The 13454-nt window shown below is 51.2% G+C and overlaps 1 protein-coding gene across 1 annotated transcript in view; it reads right to left on the minus strand.

Moving 5' to 3' along the window:
• Positions 1–13454, minus strand: part of PLXDC1 (plexin domain containing 1) — a 63473-nt gene that overhangs the window by 48603 nt on the left and 1416 nt on the right. Inside the window, exon 2 of the mRNA XM_004012833.4 lies at positions 6903–7081. Within this exon, the coding sequence (XP_004012882.2) occupies positions 6903–7081 (179 nt within the window). The remainder of the gene's footprint in view (positions 1–6902; positions 7082–13454) is intronic.

Raw genomic sequence — 13454 nt, forward strand, 5'->3', positions numbered from 1 at the left:
GGTTTCATTTTGGGAACTGCCTCCTTTGGGCGAGTGTAGAAACCAGGCAGATGCACCCACTTGTCCCTCTTGCTGCCCAACTGTCTTGAATGCTGTGGTCCTGCCCAGCTGCAGAGTTCCTCAGCATTCCTAGGCTTGCCAGGGCGGTTGGATGAGCTGGGAAGTTTTGCTTGGGTCAGAGAGAGAGGAGAGGAATTCAGGGAAGGGAGGCCAGGGGGAATACTGGGGTGAGAGGTGGGGAGTCAGAATTTTTTGTTATGGAGTAAAACTGTTCTATTATGGGGGAACTCCCAAATCTGAATGCTCTTAAACTTGGTTCCTTCCAAACTGTGTACCAGACATGAACCACAGAACCAAGAAAACCCTTCATTTGGATTTGGAAATCCCCAGGTTTGAAGACAGCCAGCCTCTTGGAGGATAAACTGTGCCTCTTCCCAGATTTCTGACTTAGCACTACAGCCTTCCCCAATCCCTCCCTCCCCTCTAAAATTTCCAGTGTCCCCAGGGCCTCAGGATTGGCCTTGGTGGAAAATCTATGGAAAGCTTGAGTCCAGACAAGAATCCTATTTCCACGGGGAAATAGGATGGTAGATGGTGGCAGAGTGGGCGTGGGAATAAAATCCAAGGAGATGGCTCTGAGTCCACCCTGGGAACACAGGCCAGACGCCTCAGAGTTTCCAAAGCAAGAGGTCCGAGTTGAAGGAGCACTGTGGCAAGGTGGCCAGGCAGGAGGTGCTGGGCAGAAGGGACTAGCAAGAAGGGGTGAGACCAAAGGAAAGGAGTGAGACAGGAAGACGGGGGTGGGGGCGGTGGGGCTGGGCAGAGAAGGTCGGGAATGGGGGCTGGGCAGACAGGCTGAGGTGAGGGAGCTGGGCCAGCAGGGAAGCCGGGGCCAGGAGGGCGGACTAAGGAGCCATGAAGGGAAATGAGGGGGCTTCTGGGTGGGGCGGTGGGGGTGGGGGCAAAAGGGATGGTAGCCCAGGTGCCAGGCCCTCAGCCTCTCGAGCAGAGGGAACCAGAGTCTGGTTCCTTTTGGCACAGAACAGACTGTGATGTGGATAAATGGTGGAAATGTTGTCCTGTGGAGGCCGAAGAGAACTTTCTGAAGCAGACCAAATCTAGCTTGCTGAAATGTCCCCTTTCTGCCACTTCCCTCTTGCTCAGCCCTCTGCTGCCAAGATGGAGTTTCCTTTGGACAAGGAGAATCCAGCTCTCAGAGATGCTGAGACACAGGAGAAGCAGGCCTCTCTGGGCCCCTTCCCGGGACACCTCAAGAGGGCCTGCTGTCCAGGGTAGGGTGAGCACACAGCCCGGGGGGTGTGGAGGTCTGGCTGTGCTGAAGAGAGGCAGTCATTACCATTCTCCACTGAGCGCTGCTCAGGGCAAGGCCTAATGGGTTCAAGGCCAGGTAGGAATGGAGCACAGACCTCTCTGAGGATTCAGGCACGAGGCCCCCACGCCAGGTCGCAGTGTGTGTACATGTGTTCCGGTGCGTACAGGGTATATAAGCACTGACATTGTCTTACGTGTGTGGGAACCCAGAAGTTAGTAGAGTTGGGTCCTTTGAGGCTAGTAAGTCCAACGACTCACCCCAGGCAAAACCTCTTCTCTTCACCAACCCTGTCTTTCAAGGCCTCTGGAGATGGGAAATCCCTGCCTCCTTTGTTCCTTCAAAGGAGGAACGCCCACTGTGGGCCAGGCACTGGTAACAGAGCGATAAGACAGTCTCAGATCTCATGTGCCTCGGTTTCAGGGAAAGAGAGGCAATACAAGCAAACAGAGAATTCCATACAGGAAGGGATATGAGCTATAGAGAAAAATAATCCTTTCCCTCTGCCCCAGTCCCAACCCTGCAGCTATTAGAAAATAGCCACATCTAGAAGTTTCTCTATTGCGGGCTAAATACTCCAGGCTCCTTCAACCATTCAGACTACTCTGGTTTCTACATAACCATCTGAAAGGGGACACAAGCCCCTCAGCCATGGTCAAGGCAAGAAACACCCTCCCTCCCCACCACAGGATTCCCAGAGCCCCAACCCTTGTCGCCGGGGTTTCTGTGGGTTTCCATGAACACAGCTGGCTCCCACCTCCGTCCTTGGCAGCCACTCCACACTCCTGACTCATCCCAGCCCACAAGCAGTGAGGAGCTCCAACTCTTTTCCTCATGAACTGCTGCTAAGCCACATCTCTCCCACCTGATTTTAAGCTGAAGTGCCAGGATTTATATTTGTCCTGGAAGTTTCATCCGGCCTGAGGCCACCTATCATCCAGCCTACAGAGGAGGGCTTCTGGTTCCTAATCTGACATCTGAACTCTCTTCCGACTGTCAGAGAAGTCTCATCTAGAAGTTTGATTTTCCAGTCTTCTGGGCAGAGCTAGGGACACATCTACTGCAGTCAGAGGGGCTTTCCAGGGTGGGGCCGTGCTCCTTCACGTGGACTCTTTTTTTTTCCTTCTGGCTGCACCAAATGACATGGGGGATCTTAGTTCCCCAACCAGGAATAGAACCCCTGCCCCCCTGCAGTAGAAGCACGGAGTCTTAACCATCAGACCACCGAGAAGTCCTCCTTCGTGTGGACTCCTGATGTGTGGAGGGGGCCACAAAGCCCCCAGGGTGGTGGAAGTCTTGTGATCAAGTACAGACGCATGGCACCTGAGAAAGCCTCCCCTTCCGGTGATCAGTCTGGTAATGGATTTTAAAATGGGCGTGGAATGTTATAGCTCAGAAGTTCCCACACGTAGAGAACCATCAGTATCATATGGGGGGACAGCTGCAGTGTTTCTCAACCAGTCAGTTCCAGGTGGAGCCCGAGAATTTATGTTGTTTTTTAGGCTCTGGGGTTATTGAATCCATACTGGCTCTTAACGATCCCCACTGCCCTTTCCGAACGCCCACAGACAATTGCTTCCAGAAGGCCATGTCTCTGTGGCTCTCTTCCGCAAGGGCCTCTCTGCCCAAACTGGGCCATGGTCCTCTGACCGTGGTGTCTGGCCCAGAGCAAATACCAGTTCTTTAACTGATGGCCCAACAAAGCTGGAGGTTGGGGGAGGAGTGAGCCTCCAGGCGTTCCCTTCCTCAGGATGCCTCCCCTGCCCTGGCCCTCCGTCCCATCACCCCACCATGGCTCCATGGTTCTGCTGGATGAAGAAGACAGGGCAGGTTGGGAAGTGAATGGGACTGCCTTCTCTGAGGCTCCAGGTCAGGGTTGGTATTAGGGTGAGGTGAGGGAGGCCCCGACTTCCGGTCTAACCCTTAAAATGGCACTAGCGAAAAGAACTTATTTACCAAACAGAAACAGACTTTCAGATTTTAAAAATGAATTTATGGGGACCAAAGGGGAAACATGGTGGGGAGGGGTAAATTAGGAGCTTGGGATTAACACACACACAAACTACTAGATATAAAATAGGTAATCAACAAGGACCTACGATAGCACAGGGAACTCTACTCAGTGTTCTGTAATAACCTATATGGGAAAAGGATCTGAAAAAGAATGAAAATATGTATGTATAACTGAATCACTATGCTGTATATACACCTAGAGCTGGGCTTCCCTGGTGGTTCAAATGGTAAAGAATCTGCCTGCAATGCAGAAGACCTGGGTTGAATCCCTGGGTAGGGAAGATATCCTAGAGGAGAGAATGGCAACCCACTTCAGTATTCTTGCCTAGAGAATTCCATGGACAGAAGAGCCCAGTGGGCTACAGTCCATGGGTCGCAAAGAGTTAGACTCGATGGAGCAACTAACACACACACATACCTGAAACTAACACAACATTGTAAATCAACAAGACTCCAATAAAAAATTTTTTAAATAATAAAGTGGCATCAACAAACTCAGCCATCAAGAGAATATTTTAATGCCATATATTTTTTAATCAAATTAATTAGTTCAATTGATGCCAAAAAGTCCACGAGGAACAAAAGGTTAACGTTTTAAATAAAGACAGGATCAGTAATGGTGCCAAGCCACATCGGAGGCTGAGGTAGAGGGAAAAATAAGTCACAGAAACAATGCAGAAAGACAGTTCAGAGCATGTGTTACCCTGCTCCCTCCCTACCAGGCTGCAGAGAGGCTGGGCTCCTCTCCCACGCACACTGGTGCGCCCCGTCCAGCAGCCTCTGTGGCAGAGTGGCACAGCTCTCCCTCCTCTGAGGAGCCTCTCTCTCTGCCAGCTCAGGCTCACGTGCACAGTTTTAGCTGCTCCCTGCTGCAGCTTCTCCTAACATCTTCTCTTCCTTCACCCTGCCCACTCCTGGCCCCTCTGTGTATACTGTTCCTACATTAAACTCTTTAAAAAAACAGAAAGAAAGAAAGAAATGCTGCAGGAAAAGAATATTAAAATTCAAAAAATATCCTTAGAAAAGCTATTACATCCATGACACAAGAACCCTAGGAGACTATGTTTTTAAAGAAAAGAATAAATAGCTCATGGAAATGAAAAATATGATAGTAGAAAACAAATCGGTAACATTAAGAAAATAAGGTCGAGGAGACTTCCCTGATGGTCCAGTAGCTAAGACTCTGTGTTCCCAATGCAGAGGGCAGGGGTTTGATCCCTGGTCAGGGAACTAGATCCCACACGCCGCAGCTAAGAGTTTGCATGCTGCGACTAAAGAGCAAAGATCCCATGGGCTGCAACTAAGACCCAGCAAAGCCAAATAAATAGATACCAAAAAGAAAAAGAAAAGAAAGAAAATCCCAGAAAGTGGATCAACAACAACACTTACAAGCCAACTAACAGGCAACAAAAAATGCAAAGGGATAGACAACAGAAGAGAGAAGAAAGTTTGGGAATCAATTCCCTAGATGGACATCTAATCAAGGGATCTGGAAGAAAGAACTGAGTATGTAGTACAGAGAAGATAGTCAAAGCAATAAAACAAGAAGATTTTCCAGAACTGGTGAATATAAGTGTCTGGGTTGAAATAGCCCGTCAACTATCCAGAGCTGTGAGAGAGAAAGACAGGACAGACACTTTTAGAAGGCTGGGGTTAACTTAAGGTAACACTCTGAGAGCTTCTGGGAAAGCAGTTATCTACAATGAGCATAAGCACGACATCAGACCTCTCAACAGTGACATCAGAAGCCAGACGACCATGTGAGATGCCTGCAAACTCGTGAAGGAAGATTATTTTTAATCTAGAATTCTATATTCAGCCAAACCATCAATCAAGTGTGAGGATAGAATAAAGGCATTTTCAGACGTGCAAGTTCTCCAAAGAATTTCTCTTCTTCTATAACCTTTCTCAGGAAGCTAAACAAATGAGGGAGCAAAGCAGGAAAGAAAAGACGCAGGATCAAGAGGACAGGGCACCCAGTGAAGAGAGAGATTAGGGAGTTCCAGGATGGCTGCGGGCAGGCAGCCGAGCACCAGGCCAGGTTGGAACAGCGTGACAACAGGAGAGAGATTCAAAAAAAAAAAAAAATAGACAGGTTTGACCATACCAAAAATTATGTTTGAGGCCAGTGAATGTTTAAGAATACAGAGCTATGGACTTTCCTGGTGGTCCAGTGGTTAAGACTCAGTGCTCCCATTGCAGGGAGATGTGGATTTGATTCTTAGTCAGAGAACTAAGAGCCCACATGCTGTGCAGTGAAGTCAAAGGATTTAAAAAAAAAAATTTAATTAAAAAAAAAGTACGTATACTGTTGGTGCAATAGGTGGGGGTGGGAGGTAGGAAAAGCAAAAATGATGCAAGAAAGGAAACAATGATAGTGCCCTGACTGGCTTAGTAGTGAACAATATTTACCTGATAAAGATAAAAAGCAGAGTCTATGGATTTAACAATATTGAGAGCATTAAACCACGTTTGGGGGAGTATACAGAAGGTGTATCTTCATCTACACAATGGGCAATCAACATATAATGTCTAAACAGATTTATCAAGAGGCAGCTGCATAAGGAAATTACTTAGGAACACGGAGGTAACAGCCAGGTAAAAAGCTCAAAGTGCCATATTCTGAGCAAGGGGTGGGCAGGTCCAGAGCGGAGGGGCGGACTGCTGTGTTTTATTTTCTGACTTCAGCACTATTTGACCTTTTTGATTGCGTGCGTGTCTTGGATTTAAAAAACGAGTTATTGAAACATAAAGAAATGCCCATCCTCTTGTTGCTTCTCCTTCGGTTGTTTTTCCGCCTCCTGAGAATCCACCCTATTCACTTGCAGCCGTGGCTGCCTCCGCTCATACCCATGCTCCTACAGTCTCTCTCATACACTCACACTCATCACAGACACAGCAGCCCACGGTGACAGACACACAGGCAAAGGTACATAATACGCAGTAACCCTCAGACACACACGCAATTACAGATTCTCCCAGACACAGAAGCCCCCATCAGCTCTTCTACTGCAGTCTCCAGGTCTTCCCTGCTTCACCAGCCCCAGGACTGCCCCAGGCAGAGGAGGTTTGCATCAGCTGCACCACCCTAATTGCCTTCTCCGCTCAGAGTGTCCTGCCCTGGGGCTGAGCAGTCACACCATTAACCCTTTGAGGCCATGTGATCTGTAGATGGTACAGAAATGAGGTAGGCACAGGGCCAGAGCTGGCAGCCAATGTGACTAGTAATAGCCACCTTCATTCTGCTTCCAGTGGAGGCCCTAAGACATGGAAGAGTCCAGTGTCTTGAACCCTGTGGTAATGCTGTGCATCCTTGAGCAAGTCACTGCCCCTCTCTGAGTCCACAAGGAGGTAGGCAGCCTGTGAAGCTCTGAGATGCTAAGATTTTCTGACCCAGGCTGGGCCAGGCTTCCATCGCCTCCCCTGGGAGCCCTCTCTCCATGCTGACCTCCAGGATCGACCCCAAAGGATACACTTGTGGCTCTGACAAGCTTACAAGGGGCACCTGGGGACCCCCCACCACCACCTCCCTCCCCCTCTGTGTCCCTCCAGCACTCACCACCACCCTGGTCCCGTTATCCGGCAGTTTGTCAATGGCCAGGGTGCCCCCACCCAGGTCCTGGCTCAGCTGAGTCCTGTCCAGCTCCGACACCTGGCCAGGGCTCTCTCGGGCTCTCCGATTCCAGCCCCACGCGGTTCCCTGGGTGGCCCCTCCAGAGCCTCGGCCTGCATCCTGACCTGGGAGAAAGGGACAGAAAGCTGAGTCCTGGCAGTCAGAGTGAAGGCCAGGAGGGGGATCAGCCCACTTATTCTGAGAAGCCCTGACCCCCTCTGATACCATCATTGACTCTGGGGACACTGACACCAGGGCAGGAGACACCCAGCATGCACCAAGCTCCACCCCACAAACTTTGCATACGGAACGCTTGAGCCCTCACTCCAGCCCTCCACTGAAAATCTGATGCTCTCCATTTTTCCAAAAGGAATCAGCAGCTCACAGAGGTTAAAGAAGGTCATAGAGCAGATCAGGGATGGAGATAAGTTTCAAACCCAGGCTGATCTGCCCCTAAAGGGTTGATTATTCTCAACCTCACTAGAATCATCTGCGGAGCTTTAAAAATTCCTGGTGTCTGGGTTCTCCACCCCAGAGATTCTGATGTAGTTAGTCTGTGGTGTGGCCTGTGCATGAGGACACTTAAATGATCCCCAGGAGAGTTTTTGAAAAGCCCTGGACCTAACAAGGGAGACAAGGGTGAGAACAACCGCTCTAGTACTTTCCAAACCAATTCCCTATTTCTCTGCCAGAAATGGCACATAATCTCATCTTCCAAGGGACTCCAGGGACTAGAAGCCAGAGAGCAGAGTTATTTTAGTTCAGATCTTCTCATCCTTGGTACCACTGACATTTTGAACTGGATAATTCCTTGTTGTGGGGGACCGTCCCATGCATTGCAGGATTTTTTTTTTTTTTTTTTTTTTGCAGCATTCCTGGCCTCTACCCACTTGATGCCAGTAGCCCCTCCTCCCAGGCTGTGACAACTGAAGATGTCTCCATAGTGCGGAGCACTGTTTAGTCTTATCACTACCTTGAGCAAGTCACTTTCCCCATGAAACAAGGAGCTATACAAATCCATTGAGGATAACAAATGGGTTTCATCTCAAAAGCAACCTCCAATGGATTAGTGAGAATCAGGAATGCTCTAATTGGGAAGAATTCTGAGGCTCCATTTGTGTTTAGCAGGAAAGATGGTCACGATCAATTGGCAATGTCTGCGGTGAGCACAGGATTGAAGAGCGGCTGCACCCAGGCCATCCAGCAGCCGTTCCTCAACCCAATATTCTCTCCAGTTCCCTCTTGGACATTAAATGTATTCCAAATGACACAGAAATCATGCCTTCCCATTTCAGAAAAAGAGTCATGGATGCCCACAAAGATGTGTCTTACCCTGTTTCTCCAAATGCCACACCTATTATGGACGTGTATATGCACCAGATGGGAGGAGCTGACCTTCCCTGTGACCTCCATCAGTTTCAGGCCTGTGCTGTATCAGATGCCCTGCCCCACCTGGTCCCCAGAGCTCCCGGGGTAGCCATCTCTCCTGCAGCACCCGCCAGTGGTCCAACTATGTGCCCGTCTCCCTGGTAGACTTGGGTTCCCCCAGGACTCTGCCACCTACCGTAAATGTGCATCCTGGTACCTAGCAAACAGTGGGTGCTCAATCACTGCACAACTGAGAATAGGATACTGAAGGTAACTTGGGAGCCAGCAAGGACAGAGGTTGAGAAAAGGCTTGGCCAGGACCAGGCCTGGGGCTAGGGCCAGGACTCTTTGCTGTGGGGCTCTGGTTTGTCATTAGACATTTTATCCAATTAAGTCATTCTTGGCTGCTGGCGCCTGCTGGATCCTTGCCGGCCCCCTTTCACTCCCCTGCCCCTAATTGCAACCAGATGCTCTGGAGAAGATGGGGAAAGGGTGGTCTCCAGACCCCTGCCCCAAGATGCCCAAGGGCTGAGATGGACCTGAACCCAATAATGGGAAGGCAGCCTGCCTGTGGCTCAGACCCCAAGGCAGGGCTGTCTTGCCCCTCTCGGGTGGGGCCCACAGCTGTCTCTGGAGTCAGAACTATTTGTGCTGGGCTGCCTGGGTCCTCCTGCAAGCAGCCCTCAGGCCTGGGCAGGAGCCAGAACAGGAAAGGAGCTTGTGCAGAACAAGCAGAGGAGCTGAGCTGGCCCGGAAAGGGCTGCTAGGGATCTGCAGGCATCATAGTCCTGCATCCGAGACAGAAGGAGCCTGGACGGTGCGGCGCGAGGCCTGGTGAGAGGGCCCCACCAGAAGCGTGGCCAGGGACGGCACACCTGACACCCGCAGGCTGTGTGACCTTGGACCCATCAGTCTACTCGTCTAAGTAGAAGTAGAAAATGGGAAGGACAATTGTGCCTATGGCCCAGGCCACCATGAGCATACAGAAAGAAGCAAAAATACGATTTTATAAGTAGGAGGACTCAGGGCCAGGACCAGAGACCAAGTATCCAGAAAGGGAAAGGGCCAAGGGACAGAGGAGGTGGTCACCGAGAACCTGCCCCACGCTGACCTAACCCTGAATCTTGCCCTCCCAGCCCCCACCGCAACTGTCTCCCTGACACCCAGTTGACTAGGATGGGACATCACTCCCTCAGCTTGCAGAAGGAACCAGCACAGCTGGCTTTGCACGTGCGTATGTAAGGGCCTATGTGCACACACACACTTGCCTGAAGGCCTGGGTCCTCCTCCTGTGGGCTCCAACCCCCGGCTACCGCCTGCTCTGCCCTCCTCCCAGCACCCATCCCCTGCCTCTGCATGTGAGGGGACCTGCCTGTGAATGATGGCGAGAAGCTTCCAGAGCACCGCTAGCCATGTATTCATTCATTCCACCACCCATGACCCCAAGTAGCGAACAAGTCTAGTGTTCGCACTGTGAGGGGTAATAACAATAATAGCTCACTTCTAGAGAATGCTTACCCTGTCCTGGCACTATTCCCAGGGTTTTAAACCCACTAACTCATTTAATCTCCACAATTGCCTCATGAGAGGGGTGCTGTTGTAGACCCATTTTACAAACTGGGAAACCCAGGTCACGTGACCAGTCCATGAGGGGGTTTGCACTCAGGCACAGCAAGTGCAGGTTTGCTCACACCACGGTACACCAGGTGACTCACACGCAAGGCCGTTCTCTAAGGTGCAGGGCAGCCCAGGGCAGGATGCACAGGTGCCGCTGGGCCCGAACCTGGGAGGTTCCCCGGCAGACTGTACCCCTTGGAATGCAGAGGGGCAACCCAGTGGCCATGCCCCAACCCTCTTCTGGTGCCGCTGCCCTGCTCCAGGGCAAGAAGCAATGGGCTGACTTCAGGAGGCCTGGTCACACCATCGCAGTGCCTGAGCCAAGCCACCTTCATCCCACCCGTCACCCAAGCATGCCATTCCAGCCCCACAGCCACCACTCGGTTGTGGCCACCATCACCTCTTTCCTGGTGATGACTTCAGCCTCTACCATTCATGCCCTTGGGCCAGTCTCCCACACACCTGCCGGAGCATCCTGTCTAGAGGAAAAACTCCATTCCATCCCTCCTGTGCTCCCCTCTTGCCATGACCCTTCGGCTGACAGCCCAGCTCTCCCACTCAGCACTGGAGCCTCTTCGTGATCAGATCCCTGCTGGCTTCTTCAGTCCCCCAGTCCTTTCCAGGACTCAGCCCCACTCTCTCTGGCCATGGGACTTCACACAGGCAGCTTTCTCAGCCTAGATCATTCTGCTCCATAAATAAATGGAACTGACGAGCTCTTGCTCATCCTTCAAGTCTCACGAGATGTCACTTCTTCCCAGTGCCTTCTCTGACATTTCTGTGCCTCACCCCAAATGCTATGTGCATAGTCCCAGCCCTGATCCTGACAAATCACTGCTATCTGGGCAACCACAAGCTCTAGGTGCTTGACATAGAGTAGATGCTGGTCAAGCACACACAGGTGACGATGGATGGAAGGAAGGAAGGAAGGCAGGCATGTTTAAATTCTCAGAACTCCTGAGACCCACAGGGCTTAGAAGACCCTTCTCTTGGGGCACAGCCTCCCCAGAAAGCCTCCTTGTTATCACAGCAATAAAAACACAAATTTGGAATCAAATAAGCTTGAGATTGAACCTTGAATCTATCGCTTACTGACTACGACATTGGACAAATCGCACAATCTCTAAGTTTCCTCCTCTAGAAAATGGAAATGATTAAACTTACACTTGGCAAGTCATTGTGAGTCTTTAACAAAACACTGTACACACAGCATCCAGCAGGGTCCTCCTGCCTTTCCTGGGTTTCATATGAGGACCAATTTTCCAAGGGGTTTCTGGAAGGCTCCAGACCCTGAATTGAAATCCTGCCTCTCAGTTACAAAGCCGCCAACCGCACTCTCTTCCCTCCTGCAGGCAGGCAGAGACTCACTGAGGACCCTGATCTGGGGAGCGAGAGGGAGGCATGAGGAAGGGGCAGCGAGGGATGGCCAGAGGCTCAGAGGAAAAGAGGGGAGGAGAGGAGAAAAGAAGAATCTGCCTCTCTGAGTTTCTCTCAAAGGGACAGAATGGGGTCTGTGAGCTCCTCCAATTCATTCACTCACTCAATACACGTTTATTGAGCCCCGTGTTCCAGAAGGGCTTCCCAGGTGGCAAGAGTGGTAAAGAACTCGCCTGCCAATGCACGAGACACAAGTTCAATCCCTGCGTTGGGAAGATGCCCTGGAGGAGGGCATGGCAACCCACTCCCGTATTCTTGCCTGAAGAATCCCATGGACAGAGGAGCCTGGCGAGCCAAGGCCCATAGGGTCACAAAGATTCTGAAGCGACTTGGCACGCACGCACTATGTGCCAGGCACTGTGTGAGTGCTGGGGCAAAAACAGCGAACAGGTAGACACAAGCCCTGTGCCCATGAAGATTCTAGTCGGGAAAGACATAACCAAGATGAGTAATTCAGCCAGTAAGACAATGTGAGATGGTAAGAAGGACTGTGGAGGAAACAGAAGGACGGAAGGGTTGGGGTTGTTTCTGCTCTGGACAGGCTCCTTAGGGAGCCTCTCTCAGAGGTGGCCCTTGAGCCGACTGAGACCCGGATGAAGAGAAGCCAGTTACCTGGCGATCCCAGGGGACAGCAGCCTGAGTGTTTGGGGCAGTTCGAGCAGAGGTGGGGGTGGGGAGAGGCTGTCCAATGGCCACTGGGCGGAGATTGGATTTCAGTCTCCATTTGTTTGAAGATCCCTCCCTGGTGAGCAAGGAGAAGGCTGGAAGCAGAGTCAAGGCTACAAGGGGCCCTAGAGGCAATCTGATCCAAACTTCATTTTATGGATGGAGAATCCAAGGGGCAGAAAAAGGATGAAGCGGCCAGGGTCACCCAGGGTTGGAGATGGGCCTGATCTGCTAGCTCCCAGGACAGGATGCCACCTCCAGTGGCCTTTTCCTTCTCTGTCTGATGTGGGCACTTCCAGTTTCACTCAGCCCAGACCCCAGGGTGCCCCCAGCTCCCACCATGCACCCTAGAATCTTCCTGTCTCCCCATCTGTCTATCTGCCTGTCAGCCTCTGTTGGTCTCCCTCACCACCTGACTGTACCTTTGGGTCACTCATCCATCTTTCTCCTGCTCCTGTTTTAATGACAGATGAAGTTTCAAGGCCAGTTCATCAAGAGGGAGGGGAGATCTCAGCTCCCCCCGAGCCCCGCCCCCTTCCACTCCCCACCCACATCCCCTCTCCCCACACAGCACAGAGGACTTGGAGCCTTGGGGCTGGATGGCAGCACCCACCCCTCATGTCCAGCTCCCAACTGCCCTCTCACCTGTCACCAGGGCTCCACCACCAATCGGAGCAGCCCTTTCCCAGAGGGTCCCACCCCCACATCTGTTCTCCCTAGAAGACAACCCCTGCCTCCAAACAGGGCCCGCTCAAACCCAGTCTGGTCGTGAAAAAAAATAAGCTCGACACAGAGTCAGCAGCGCCCCCGCTGGCTTCCTTCAGTCTCACCAGTCTCCCTGCTGCAGAGAAAGTTCATTTCTCCTGGCTGAATCTGCCAAAGCTGAGGAGACAGGACATCTTCTACTGAGAGATGTGATTCAAATCTCTGCCTGCACCCTCTTTGGCCCCCCAGGGTATCTCCTCTTCCAATCACCTCTGAAGAGGCAGCCCTCAGCTCAGCCTGGCTCTGGCCCCTGCATTGCCCATCCTTGTTTCCTTCCAGTGCCCTCTTCCCCACCCCTTTCCGTGGATCTCCCATCTCAGTCAGATTCAGAGCCATCCCTCATCAATCCAGTCATATCCAGAGTTCAGAAGATCTCATCAGGATGGGTTTGCAAAAGACCTAAAAAATTGACCTGTCCAACCCATTCCTTTTTATATTGACTTAATTTTTGTTTTTTTCTTTTTGCAATTATCTCATACACATCATAACAAATCTGAAAAAGAGAGACAGTCATAAAAAAGATCTCTCATAATCCTATAATCCCACAAAGATTTTGCCCACAGCCTCACTTTATAAGGGAGGAAACAGGCCCAGAGAAGGAAAGTAACTTGTTCAAGGTCACACAGCAAGCAAGATGTTGGAACT

The sequence above is a fragment of the Ovis aries genome, chromosome 11, assembly GCF_016772045.2.
Source record: "Ovis aries strain OAR_USU_Benz2616 breed Rambouillet chromosome 11, ARS-UI_Ramb_v3.0, whole genome shotgun sequence".
NCBI classification, from domain to species: domain Eukaryota; kingdom Metazoa; phylum Chordata; class Mammalia; order Artiodactyla; family Bovidae; genus Ovis; species Ovis aries.